Source organism: Erythrolamprus reginae, chromosome 7 (assembly GCF_031021105.1).
Source record: "Erythrolamprus reginae isolate rEryReg1 chromosome 7, rEryReg1.hap1, whole genome shotgun sequence".
NCBI lineage: Eukaryota > Metazoa > Chordata > Lepidosauria > Squamata > Dipsadidae > Erythrolamprus > Erythrolamprus reginae.
The window spans coordinates 71,916,851-71,930,645 of record NC_091956.1 but is presented as its reverse complement, the minus strand read 5'-3'; the positions used below and the strand labels follow the sequence as shown (position 1 = coordinate 71,930,645).

Sequence of the window (13,795 nt, the reverse complement as noted above, 5' to 3'; positions counted from 1 at the left end):
TGGAGTACGTGCTTATTAAATGGTCTGTTCATTTCAAAAATATAATTCACTTGTATGTCTATTGTTACTCTTTGCGAAGAATATTTTCCAAGCGCTAAACCTTTGCAGAGTTTTTTCCCCACTGCTCTACTTGCTCCGAATGTTTCTTTCCAGGTGATAATGATGTTCTCAGCTCTTACTAGCTTGCAAGCTCTTTCATTGTTACTCTCTCCAAATAAGGTTTTATTAAAGTCCTAACCAGGGGATAAAATAATGTGCTGAAGCTGACCAGATTAAGGACGTTAGCCAGATGAATATCTGGTAAGCAGATTCTTTTCCCTATTTTCCTCCCCAAAAACTAAGGTGCATCTTATGCTCTGACGTGTCTTATACTCTGAAAAATATGCTACATATTCACGTACATACATATACTATACTACTAACTATATGGACATACTGAATATGCAGCCAATATACTGAAGTCCAATGTAAATTGTATTTGACGGGAAAAATAAATGGACCCACAATTTATAAGATATAAATTAATGGTAAAAAATTATGAATGTGTATTGCTTGATAGAATCTTTGTTGCAAATGGGGAAATGTTGAATGTGCAAGTGATGATAAGAAAGATAATAGACAGTACCCAGTGTGGAAGTAATGGATGCTTTTTGGAAGAAGCAAACACGAATATATAGAAAAATATGTCTCTCCCTACTTTATTATGTGGGAAGTGAAAGATATGATTCTTCTATCATAAAATTTAAACAACCCCATTATAGGTCTTCTAAATAATATAACTTGTTCCTATTACCGTGTTTCCCCGAAAATAAGACACTGTCTTATATTAATTTTTGCTCCAAAAGTTGTGCTACGTCTTATTTTCAGGGGGTGCCTTATATTTCTCAAATAAGACAAATTCACAGGCAGAAAAGCTGATACCCCCAAAGAAAGTGTACCGTACGGTACACTGATTACGGTACGGTGCCTGTCAGTATGGCACCCACACACATAAACGACGGCACTTATATGGTACAACAGTATACTCCCGCTATTGCAGCTTCCAGCCACCAGAGGAACTACAGTCTATGCATTGTAGTGGAGACTATAATGGCGGTGGGACAGCAACAGACTGTGTCTGCTGTACTGGACGGTACAAAGCGATGGAAGGGGCCAGCAGGGGACGCCACATTATTACGGTACCGCTATGAACAACTTTGAATGGTACCGTATGTTTTTCCACCGTACCGTATGTAAACTGGACTACGCCTTATTTTTGGGGGGGTGCCTTATATTAGCAAATTCAGCAAAACCTCTGACATGCCTTACTTTCGGGGTACGTCTTATTTTCGGGGAAACAGGGTATTACTTTGATTTTTGTTTCACTATTGTGTCCAACTGTGCCTGATATTTTTTTGAAGAATAAAAACCTAAGAATGGACTGTAACTACTTTTATAATTTGAGTTATAAATCACTAATATGAATTTATTTTTTTTAACATTAAGTGAGCATGTGATGTGACTCTACCAATTGTTTTGACCAATCAGATTGAGCTTGTGATCAAAGTTGTTGGCTGCTTTAGGAATATGATTACAGAAATAAAAATCCATGAGAATATGATGATCATTCTAATAGAAAGAGATTATCATAAATTAGCCAAGGAAAAGCTCTCAAGCACTTTCAGAACTATACCTGCACTATTTTGGAGGAGGAGGAGGTAAAAATAAGACAAAGAAAGAAAGAAAGGGAAAGCCCAAGGGTTTTTTTTCTTTTTCTTTTCAAATCTATAAAAATAGAAAACATCATGCAGCAATATTGAAATGGTTGAATGACGCAAATGTATCAGTGCAATGAAAACTTGTTGCGTGACCGTACTGCATCACTTGACAAACTTTTTGGTCCAAGATTGTTACAAGGTTACTTCTCCTTTTCTTTCAAACCAAGAATCTTTTTAAAAATTGTGGCAAAGAAGCACTGTAATTAGTACATACCATTGCCTTGGACCTATTCAGAGGAAAGCAGCGCAGGAATTGGGAGAAGAAGCAAAAGAAGGAAGCAACGGACAGACACTAGACTTACTGGAAGCAGAACCAATAGCATTGCAACATTCATAAATGTAAATAAATCATTTCAATATTCAAAAAGCAGCACTGAAACCTTCCTTATATGACTTTTATAAGAATCAAAAGAAGATTGCAAGCCATTCTAAAAATGTGTGTTTTTTTCTACTATTAGATAATGATTTTTGAGCACAATTTTTTGCTGAACAGGAATGAAAATGAATTTTATTCAAGGCAATCATGTGAATGGCTGCAAATATAGCTGTGTTCACTTGATAAATTGAAATAATTTGTTTTTGTTATATATTGTATGTGCTGTACTCTTAGGCTAAATAAATTTCATTTTAATTTTTTTCTGTGGTTGATAAAATAATTCCTTTGAATATATTCCTTGGATTCTACCATATCTTATTGTTTTTACACACATATTCTACACAGAAATTATAATTCTTAGCAGAAGATTAAAATATCATGACAATCTGTCAGCATTTTTGTATATAAATCTGAAAGGTCACACATGACATTCTTGTATTCTCCCACCTCTTCTTATTACTGTATGTGGTGGAAAATAAACACAAGTATCCCTATTATGAGAAACGGAGGAAGCAATTTGGCTTACTTACAGCAAGCAACGTAATTCAGCCTGCAACTTTTTCAAATTATCTTGATATAATTACAGTGTTCCCTCGATTTTCGGGGGTTCGAACTTCGCGAAAAGTCTATACCACGGTTTTTCAAATATATTAATTAAAAAATACTTCGCGGTTTTCCCCCCTATACCATGCTTTTTCCCGCCCAATGACGTGATATGTCATCGTCAAACTTTCGTATGCCTTTAATAAATATTTTTTTAAAATTAGCTTTAATAAATAAACATGGTGAGTAATAATCTAAATGGTTGCTAAGGGAATGGGAAATTGCAATTTAGGGTCTTAAAGTGTTAAGGAAAGGCTTGTGATACTGTTCATAACCAAAAATAGTGTATTTACTTCCGCATCTCTACTTCACGGAAATTCGACTTTCGCGGGCGGTCTCGGAACACATCCCCCGCGAAAATCGAGGGAACACTGTACTCCATTTTTTAGTTCTCCAAATGTGTTATAATTTTTTAAATGGCTGAATTTCAGGGTTTAAAAGAGTGAACTGAAGGCCAAAACAGCCAATCACCATTTATTGTTATGATTAATCAGATGAGGGCAAAATTCTATGGGCTTTTGATGTTAAGTAGATCCTTAAAGCACCCATTTCCCCCTGAACAAAATCCTTCCAAAAATGGGTTCTACTCCCAGCCACTTTTAGGTATGGAGCGGAGTGACCTTCAAGCTGAGATTCTATGTGTTTCTTTCTACAGTTAAAAACTATAGTTAATTCTTGACTTCTCACTTGTCACTTAGCAACTGTTTAAAGTTATGGCAGATCTGCCCAGGATTACTTATGACCCAAATTCAAAGCCACATGGTCACATTTGGGGTATTTAGCAATTGGCCTGCAATTGTGACCATTTGCACCATCAAATCAACCACACAACTACAAAAATATTTTTGCTGGAAACCAGTATTTGCTTCCAGTTTCCAGCACAAGTGCGTAATGTAGAAAATGGATTCACTAAACAAACATGGCATTCTCTTAACTAAAAAAAAAGAGGTCATAACATTGGCACCGCCACACAGTGACCAGTTTAACAACAGCTTAATTATGATCGTAAGTCAAGGACTACCTGCATTTAGATTCTTCTAAGTCTCAAATTGCTTAATGGACTTTGGCTCAGAACTTAATTTTACATACTATAATTTAGTTCTTGGGATAATAGCTTTTACCAGCATGGAGAAAATAAGGAAGGATAAATGGGAGTTACAATTACACATGTGCTTCATTGCCTAGAAGCATAGGCAGAAGGCTAGAAAATTGGAAAAAAACAAAAACAAACCAAAAGAACCAGAACTTCACATCAAAAAGAAGCCAGAAACTGAATTATATTTATGACTAGAAACAAGCTTAAAGTATGTGCAAATTTGCAAGCAGCTTTGAGCATTTTAAAATAACTCTAGTAATGGATTTTATACCAGGTTTTGCTTCAGGATTATCCAGTCTCAAAAATACAAAACATTGAGTTTTGAAGTCTCTCAGACTGTCAAGTCAAACTGTCAAATAAAATGGAAGCAAAACAATCAGCCCATATTATTTTTCTTTGCGCCTCAAATTACCGTATTTTCCGGTGTATAAGACACACCTTTTCACTTCAAAAAAGTGCGCCAAAAACTGGGTTCGTCCTATATACTGAATGCTATTGGGTGGTGGTCAGTGGCGGCGGCAGCAGCCTTCCCCTAAGCCCCAGTGGCGGCTTTTCACGCAGTTTGGTGGCTGGCGCCGACCACCGCTACCAAACTGCCTGAGAAGCTGGTATCGCCAGACTATGGGAAGGCTGCTGCCATTGCTACTGACCAACCCCGCCAGACTACGGGACTACGCCCCAAGTTTAACGGCATGGGCGCCTCTCTCCCTTGGTACGTTCACCTCACTTCATCCTCTGTAAATCAATTCGGCTCTTCTTCCCAGACTCCCTTAGAAGCAGCGGCTGGAAAGGTGAAGGCCGGGCTAATCTATCCGCTCGTTGTTTGTCCCTTGGCGGCATCCTTACATCAAACCCTGCACAGGCAAGTAGCCTGCGGAGAGGAGCCACCGCGTCAGCAGCGGCACTCCTAGGACACCAGGGGGTAGTCCCGTGTCACACTCCCAATCTCGGGGCATCATGAGGGAGGCGAAGGTAGTCAGAGCTGGAGATCTTCCCATATACCCGCTTCCCCTGGGTCCTCACAGGGATGTGATGGTTGAGCCACAGGGAAAGCGCCCGTCTTTGGGAGAAAGTAGGTCTCTCCATTGGGGGACCGGGACAAGAGCCACGGCCTTGGTGAAGGTTTGAAGACCCCTGAGGTAGGAGTGCAAGGGTTTTCAAACCTGGCGTATTCAAGCCTTGTGACTGAAGGAGGAATTCTGGGAGTTGAAGTCCACAAGTCTTGAATCTGTCAAGTTTGAAGACCTAGGGGTTAGGGGTGCAAGGGTCTTCAAACCTGGCACGTTTAAGGCTTGTGGACTTTAACTCCCATTTCTGAGCTAGTACGACTGAAGGAGGAATTCTGGCTGTTGAAATCCACAAGTCTTGAAGCTGTCGAGTTTGAAGTTTGTAAAACGTGTACATGGTTTTAAAAAGTGTACATGGTTTTTAAAAGTATTCTGCTACCCCGGTATTTTATTAAACAATATAATACTACACCATTTGGTTCAGAATACTTTTTTCCTTGTTTTCCTCCTCAAAATCTAGGTGCGTCTTATACACTGAAAAATGCAGTAGTCTATTTCATCCTAAAATAAAACATTACTTTTAAAGCTGGTACATGTTAGGAAAAATTAAACAAGAAGTGATTTAAAAAATTAACGTTTCTTTCTCCATCCCCCAGAACCTGGTTTTCTTCAACCTGAATTTGGTCAGTATGTCTAGCAGTCCTGGAATTACCTATTTATGCTGCATTTTAATGATTCAGTGCAAATAAAAACTGACTGCTAACGTAAATAGCATCTTTAAGAACTTTATTGCCAATAGGATATATTTCATGAGATAATTTTTTTCCAGTACAAATGTAAGAATTATAGGACATCTGATTAGGCTGGATTATGGCAAATCACGTGCTTTGAGTAGGACTGTTTACTTTGTCTTAATTGCACAGTTTTTAAACAGAATGTCTCAAACTGAACAGTTTTGTCAAATGTTTAAGTTTTCTTAAAAATGCATCGATTGCACAAAGAGACATTGACACAGCCGTAAAATATGCACTATTTTTTGCAATGAAAAATTAACTTTAAAACTCTATCTCTTCTGGAAAGAGTTGGCAATATCAAATTAGGAAAATAATTAGTAGAAATGATGCGCTTGCTTACCATGATAATAGACACTCCTGCGTTTTGGTTATTCTGTTTGGGAAGTGTGTTGTTAAAGTGCTGCTTTAATTTACCTGTTACTTCAGCTTGCATATTATTTTCTTGAGAGGCATCATCCTTTTTAAAGGAAAGGAGAACACATTCAACAAAGAATGATACAAAAATTAGCATAGAGACAAACGTTCAGATGAAGAATCCATGAGAATTGAACACCATCAAAAGGGACCCATTTTGGAAACTTTTATCTGAATTTCTTTTCATCTAGTCAAGTTCAGGAGAACAGTACTGGTCAGCTGCGGAGCTCCTAACCATTCTTTTTTTTTTACTAAAAGCCATTATTTTTTTTTCATACTTTCAAGAGCAACGTCTTTTTCAGCTATGAAAAGAAGTGTGCCCAACAAATTTATCCCTTCTATAATTAGCAAAAGTATTCAATGCAGGGGAGGGTTGTTGAACCATTAAAAAGATCAATACAAGTAAGCCCATTCCACGCCAATGACTTTGTTATTAAGTGTAATGGTTGCTAAATGAAACATCTAAAAGAGACAGGCAGGAGAGGGGGAGAGGTGCTGTGAAGATCAGTAATGACTGCCATCTTATTCAGATAAAGTTATTTCCTACCTATAAAGTTCTGTTCTCTGCCTCATCGCCCCCCTTTTTTCTCCTCCTCTCACAAGCCAGAGATAACCTTAGATTATCTACGGTTGACCTATCCAGATTCCTAAGAGGTCAGTAAGGGGTGAGTACAAGTGCACTAGAGTGCCTTCCGTCCCCTGTCCTATTGCTCTCCTATATCTCCTATACCTTTCCCTGTCCTATTGCTCTCCTATATCTCCTATACCTTTCTTCTATTCCTATATCTCTTCTTCTATTCTTTCATTGATACGTTCTATTACTATATCTTCTCTTCTATTCTTTCTTAGATATATTTTACTATGAGTATCTCCTCTATAACCTTCATTATGTATTTTACTATGTGTATATAGATATATACCCACTTAAACCCTCATTGTGTATTGGACAAAATAAATAAATAAATAAAAATAAATATTTCTTAAACAATCTCTTCCTGAAGTGATTCTTTTCTGAAAAACAGCAGGTTCCTAAGATGAGCTAATCTACAAGTTCATAAGCTCAGCTCTGTGACCTTAATGCTCCTACACTGCTTCTTGAAACTGACCAAAGCTTAAACAGTTTCACATTGGAAGTTTTTACTTGGGAGGGCATCAACTTTCGCTCTAAATAAATGTATTGATCAGAAAATTACTTTTATTACCATTGTATTTGCAAATGGTGGCTAACTAAGCTAATTGCTAAATGAATAGTGGCTGTAGGTTGCTATAAAAGCATAACTTAATCTATTTCATGTGATTAGTGTTTAACATTAGTTGAGATTTTAAAATTTTGTTTAAATGTGTAACATAATAAAGTATTTTACTCACTGATACCCAAGGGTGGTTTAATATCTGAGCAGCTGTATATCGTTCTTCCACATTTACTTGTAACATCAGACTAATTAATTCCTGAGGAACAACAAAAACATGAAGAAAAAATTCAACACAATTTTACTTTGTATTAAACAAAGGAGTAGCAAACCCCCAAAGCTGAATAGCAGCCAAGGATCTGGGCTACAGGTACAGTACATCAGCACACAAGGAAGAAACGTGAGGCTAGGATGATAACTCAAAGAGTTTTGTAGGAAGACGTAACACTGTCTCTGAGATGCCATGCAAATTCTTAGATGTTACTACAGTGTTCCCTCGATTTTGCGGGGGATGCGTTCCGAGACCGCCCGCGAAAGTCAAATTTCCGTGAAGTAGAGATGTGGAAGTAAATACAACATTTTTGGCTATGGACAGTATCGCAAGCCTTCCCTTAACACTTTAAACCCCTAAATTATCATTTCCCATTCCCTTAACAACCATTTACTCATCATTATTACAGGTACTCACCGTTGAATAAGACACTTAGTGATCCTGATATTTATAAACATAATTATTTATTAACAATAATTATTTTTTGTTATTTATTTGCGAAAATTATTAGTTTGGCGATGGCGTATGATGTCATCGGGCAGGAAAAACCGTGGTATAGAAAAAAACCCACGAAGTATTTTAAATTAATTTTTTTAAAAAAACCGTGGTATAGGCTATTCGCGAAGTTCGAACCCGCGAAAATCAAGGGAACACTGTATACCAATGCACAGAGAAATAATGTGTTAGCAAAAACTTCAGAAGAGAAGGATTTAGGAGTCGTGATTTCTGACAGTCTCAAATGGGTGATCTCCTTCTGAGCTGTCTGCCACACTCTCCTCCTCCCTGTCACTCATGTCTTCTTGGTCAGAGGAGCCTTCATCAGCAGATTCCACCGGGGGCAAAACAGGCCTGCAGCATGTGGATGTCTCCCCCACATCCACAGTCCTTGGGGCAGGAGCAGGGCCAGAGCTAACCACAACAACATCCCTGAAGTATTTGGGTAGAGTCATTCCATCCATCAACATGAACTTTGGAAAGTTTCATCTGTTTTGAAATAATTCACACACATTCAGAATGTAGATTTTCATGGCTATTATTTACTGGTGAAATGCTTCTGGGGAGGCTGTATAATTTATTTTATTTATTTATTTACTCAATTTTTTCTAATGCTGCCCTTCTCCTTAGACTCAGGACGGCTTACATCAGGATAGCAATAGCACTTTTTAACAGAGAGAGCATACAACAGAGCCAAATGAGAATAAATATTCATTGTCTCACATGAAATTACCACATGTCATTTCACCAATCCAAATTTATGCTTAATTAAAGGAATGTTTTTTTCTTTCCAGGGCTTGTGTAGTTCTCTTCCAAATCTCACCGTCTCACTGAATCTTTCAAATTTTTAGTGATAAGGAAGAGATCACACATTCACATGCAAACACATTTATTTATATCTGCAACGTTTTGCAAAGAAGTAGAAAACAGTACTTGAGATTATTATCTAAAGTACTAAACAGTACTTTAGATTATTTGTCAGGCAGAAAATTATTTTTCATAAATTGTAAGAACACACAAATTGCATATGAATAATTATTTAAAATACATTCTTACAAAAATGAAGGTTATTTGTAAAATTGTTACCTTAATGCATTGCCCAGAAGAGTATTTATAAATGCAACTAATTTATATGAATGTTAGAAACTGTGAGCTATTTTATGTTTTCTTAGTTCATTTTTCATTCACAGTTTACAATAGCACCACCATGACCTAACAATCACATTATGTGGTCATGTAGTATATGTCTTGTCTTGTATCCTTCCTATAATTTTATGCTAACTTATGTTTTTTTAATTTTAATAAAAAAAATTCGCCTACTTATGTATCATACCCATTTTGGAAAATAACCAGTTCTTCTAACTTAATTGGGTGTATTTTATTATGCGTCCTCCTCAATTAATCTATAAGGTAGCCATGTTAATGTGACTGACTCCATTTTGTTATTGGTAGCTTGATTGAGATGTCTCTATTTTGAGAATGGGTAGATAGTACATGCCATATTCAGAGTTACTCAGCATCCGAACAGTCCTCCTTTAGCACAGGTGGACACTACTTGGGGTTTTGGTACGTGGTTGTTTGGGGTTCTTAGTTGAAAAGACAGGACAATTTTTGGCCTTGGAACAGATCGTACTTAGACGTTTAGGTCAGGAGATGACGAGATCTGCAGTTGTTGGTATTTTATTTTTGTGAATGTAAATATTGTTTTGGGGAGCGTGGTTATTGTTGTATCCCTGGTGCACAGGTTGAATGTTGTGGTTTTCATCTTTTAATTCATATATCCCAAAGTCACATGTACGCAAAGTGTAGCACTATAAAGCCCAAAAAAAGAAGAAAAAAAGAAAGGGGGGAGTTAAATTGTTGTGGTTAGCTCTGGCCCAGCTCCTGCCCCAAGGACTGTGGATGTGGGGGAGACATCCACATGCTGCAGGCCTGTTTTGCCCCCGGTGGAATCTGCTGCTGAAGGCTCCTCTGACCAAGAAGACATGAGTGACAGGGAGGAGGAGAGTGGGGCAGACAGCTCAGAAGGAGATCACTTATCTAGCTCCTCCTTGGATTCAGAACAAGAGTTAATGATACAGCCACGCATGCGGAGAGCGATGCATAGGCAACAACAACTGAGAGATTATTATCAAAGAAAATGAGGCCACCTGTGGTTGGGTGGGGCTGTGGTAATTAGTGAGGCTGCTATAAATAGCAGCCTGTGGGTTTGGCCATTGTGGCAGATTATCTGATCGTTGTGTTTCGTGACTGCTTTACTGACTTTGACCTTTTGTTTGCTGATTTCCCCCCGCTTTGAAACTAAACCAGAGCAAAGTGTGTTTCACTTTGTGAAAGAAGAAGGACTGTGAATTGCCTCACAGCTGCAAGCTAAGTATCTCAGAACTGATAAGGGACTTATACAAATTACCAGTTTGTTTGAAGACGAGTGCTCTTTGCTATACCAAAGGAGGGCTTAGTTTAAGTGACTTTTCATTATAAAGAACATTGTTTTGAATTTTCAAATGTGTGTGTGTCTGAAATTTGTACCTGTGAATTTTTGGGAGGAGTCTACCCAAGAGCCCGACAGAACATAAATAAATAAATAATGTTGAAAATATCCCCAATGTGACTAATGAGGACAATATAGCAATAGCACTTAGACTTATATACTGCTTTACAGCCCTCTCTAAGCTGTTTCCAAAGTCAACATATTGCTGCCAATAATCTGGGTCTTTATTTTACCCATGTCAGAAGGATGGAAAAGCCTGGTGAGAGTTGAGCTGCCAAATTGCAGGCAGCTGGCAGTCAGCAGAAGTAACCTGCAGTACTGCACTCTAACCATGGCACTACCATGGCTTTTATACTCTGTAGATCAATCAGAACAACAAATCAGGACAACATATCCAGTAATTATATGGTTAGACTGTATGTTTCTATATAAAGGCTTGGTTTTACAGATCCTAAGTAAGGAAAGGATTTTAATTACGGTGGATGTGGGGGAGACATCCACATGCTGCAGGCCTGTTTTGCTCCCAGTAAAATCTGCCAACGAAGTCTCCTCTGACCAAGGAAGCGTGAGTGATAGGGAAGAGGGGAGTTTGGCAGACAGCCCAGGAGGAGATCAGCCCTTCGGAGAGGGGCGGCATACAAATCTAAGTAATAAATAAATAAATCCCTGGATGAACAAGAATTAATGACACATCCACGCATGCGTAGAGTGATGCATAGGAGACAACAACTGAAGGATTATTACAAGAGAAAATGAGGCCACCTGTGGTTGGGTGGGGTTGCTGTAACCAGTGCTACAGATAAAAGTGCAGTCTGGTGTTTTAGCCTCATGGCAGTTTATCTGATTCATTGTTTCGTCAAGATCGTGGTTTTTGTCTTCAGGATTGTGTGTGTAGACTCTCTGGACTTTAGAATTGGACTCATTTTCCCAGTTGCTGGGTGAGCAATTGGACAGCATTTAACCTGTGCCTTGTGTGTACCAAAAAATCCCTTTGACATTTAAAAAGGGAGCTGTTTCTGTTTTTCTGTTTATAAAAACTTTTGGGTTTTCCTTTTATCGTGTCATGTGTGTCTTCCTGGACTAATTACCCTGTAATTACAGGCGGTTGAGACACGCCGGCAGAACACACACTTTCAATGCATCTTGGTACCTTAGCAGAGTCAGTGATGTTATCCCAATATGGAGAAGGAAATTCTAGCTTTCCAATTAAGATCTGATCAAAAAGATCCTCTTGTATGTTGTTCTCACTGCAGATCAAAACCAAGCAGGGAAAAAAAATTACTATGTTGGTCACTATATTGTTATTTATAAAAGCTAAATTACAAGATTAACGTGTCCTAATTTCAGTATTTATACAAGCTGAATTTAGTTTGAGAATAAATACAAACACCATTGCTTTATTTGTAAATTATTTGTTTCAAGAAGTTTTCTCCAAAATTGCCTCCAAATATTTCTCAGATAGATAGTGGAATCTTGAATTTCTGATACAATGACAAGTATATAAGATAGCAAAATACAAGGAATTAAGCATGTATGTCTATGACAGCTTCAAAATTAAAATGGTCTATTGAATATAAGTTGTACCTATCTATGGAAAAATCAAGTCTCCTTAAAATGTAATTTTACATATATTCCTTTTTTTTTCATTATAAGAGATAAACTAAAATCACCAGTTATCCCAAATTTTGGAAAACCAAATGTTAGGACATCTCCTTAAATAGAATATTTATCAATTAAAAATCAGAGCACTGTGGCTAAAAGGCAAATGCAACATTTTATTGAATCAACTTACCTACGAAATGGTGGAAACCCACATAAGAGAATGTATGTAATGACACCTGCAGCCCAAATGTCCACTTTTAAGCCATAACTACAAAAAAAGTTTGGAGAAGTTGCAAACTATATTGAGTTTAGTATCAGCAATTTTTAAAGTTATCACCACTTTTAATATTGATGCGTAATCCAAAACTTAATCTGCCAATCTAATAAGCAATGGAATGTAATTTTCAATGCATACACACACACACACACACACATACATATAATATAATATATATTTTCTCCAAGTTTCTCTAATATTCACAGAACATTACATGCTTTCCTTCCATTGATATTCCTATTGCTGCATCTCCTGTTTACATTTTGTAGGCATTTAATTATGCAGTTTTACTTGTTCAAGTTCTGAATATTTCAATTTATTTAAATAAATAAATAAATAAATAAATAAGTGTATTTATTCTTTTTATTTATTTATTATCCGGAACCACCTTCTACCGCATGAATCCCAGCGGCCGATAAGGTCCCACAGAGTTGGCCTTCTCCGGGTCCCGTCGACTAAACAATGTCGTTTGTTGGGCCCCAGGACAAGAGACTTCTCTGTAGCGGCCCCGGCCCTCTGGAATCAAGTCCCCCCAGAGATTTGAACTGCCCCCACCCTCGTCTTTCGCAAATTACTTAAGACCCACCTGTATCGCAAGGCATGGGGGAATTGAGACACCTCCCCTGGGCTTTTATACTTTATGTTTGGTATGCGTGGTTTTAAATGATGGGGTTTTAGATGTTTTTAATATTAGATTTGTTTCATTGTAATATTGTTTTATTATTGTTGTGAGCCGCCCCCGAGTCTTTGGAGAGGGGTGGCATACAAATCTAATAAATTATTATTATTATTATTATTATTATTATTATTATTATTATTAATTATTATTATTATATTTGTATGCCGCCCCTCTCTGCAGACTCATACACACACACACACACACACACACACATCCACCAACAGTTATTTTGAGTTTTCTATTTTAAGCTTCTAAAATTCAATGAAATTTCTAAATATGCCACTTTGTTTTTGTAGTTCTTTGAAGTATGCTCCTTATTTGAAAACATTGAAACCTAATAGATATTTTGACCATATAAAGGAAAGAGTTTTGAATGACTTCATATTTTAAAATTAAAATTTAATATTAGGATCAGGGTTTCAACCGATTGCTTTTTACTTTTTAAATGCCTTTACTAAAATAATTATTTAATATTGAAGGAAGGATATAATTTGGGCTTATTATTTTTAATATTTGTCCCATGCTATATATAATTGATCCATTTTGCACTTAACCTTTCTATGCCCATGTTTCACCAACACTCCGCAGTCTGCATTGGTTGCCGATCAACTTCCGGTCACAATTCAAAGTGTTGGTTATGACCTTTAAAGCCCTTCATGGCACTGGACCAGAATATCTCCGAGACCGCCTGCTGCCACACGAATCCCAGGGACCGATTAGGTCCCACAGAGTGGGCCTTCTCC

The 13,795-nt window shown here is 37.4% G+C and overlaps 1 protein-coding gene across 3 annotated transcripts in view; it reads right to left on the bottom strand.

Moving 5' to 3' along the window:
- Positions 1-13,795, bottom strand: part of DCLK2 (doublecortin like kinase 2) — an 84,822-nt gene that overhangs the window by 1,391 nt on the left and 69,636 nt on the right. For 2 of the 3 annotated variants that reach the window (XM_070757803.1, XM_070757802.1), the window contains 4 exons: positions 12,287-12,364; positions 11,645-11,741; positions 7,416-7,496; positions 5,974-6,090 (listed from right to left, as the gene is read on the bottom strand). In XM_070757803.1, the coding sequence (XP_070613904.1) occupies positions 5,974-6,090; positions 7,416-7,496; positions 11,645-11,741; positions 12,287-12,364 (373 nt within the window). Of the gene's footprint in view, positions 1-5,973; positions 6,091-7,415; positions 7,497-11,644; positions 11,742-12,282; positions 12,365-13,795 lie in introns of those variants that run through there. The other variant, XM_070757804.1, reaches the window with a different exon arrangement.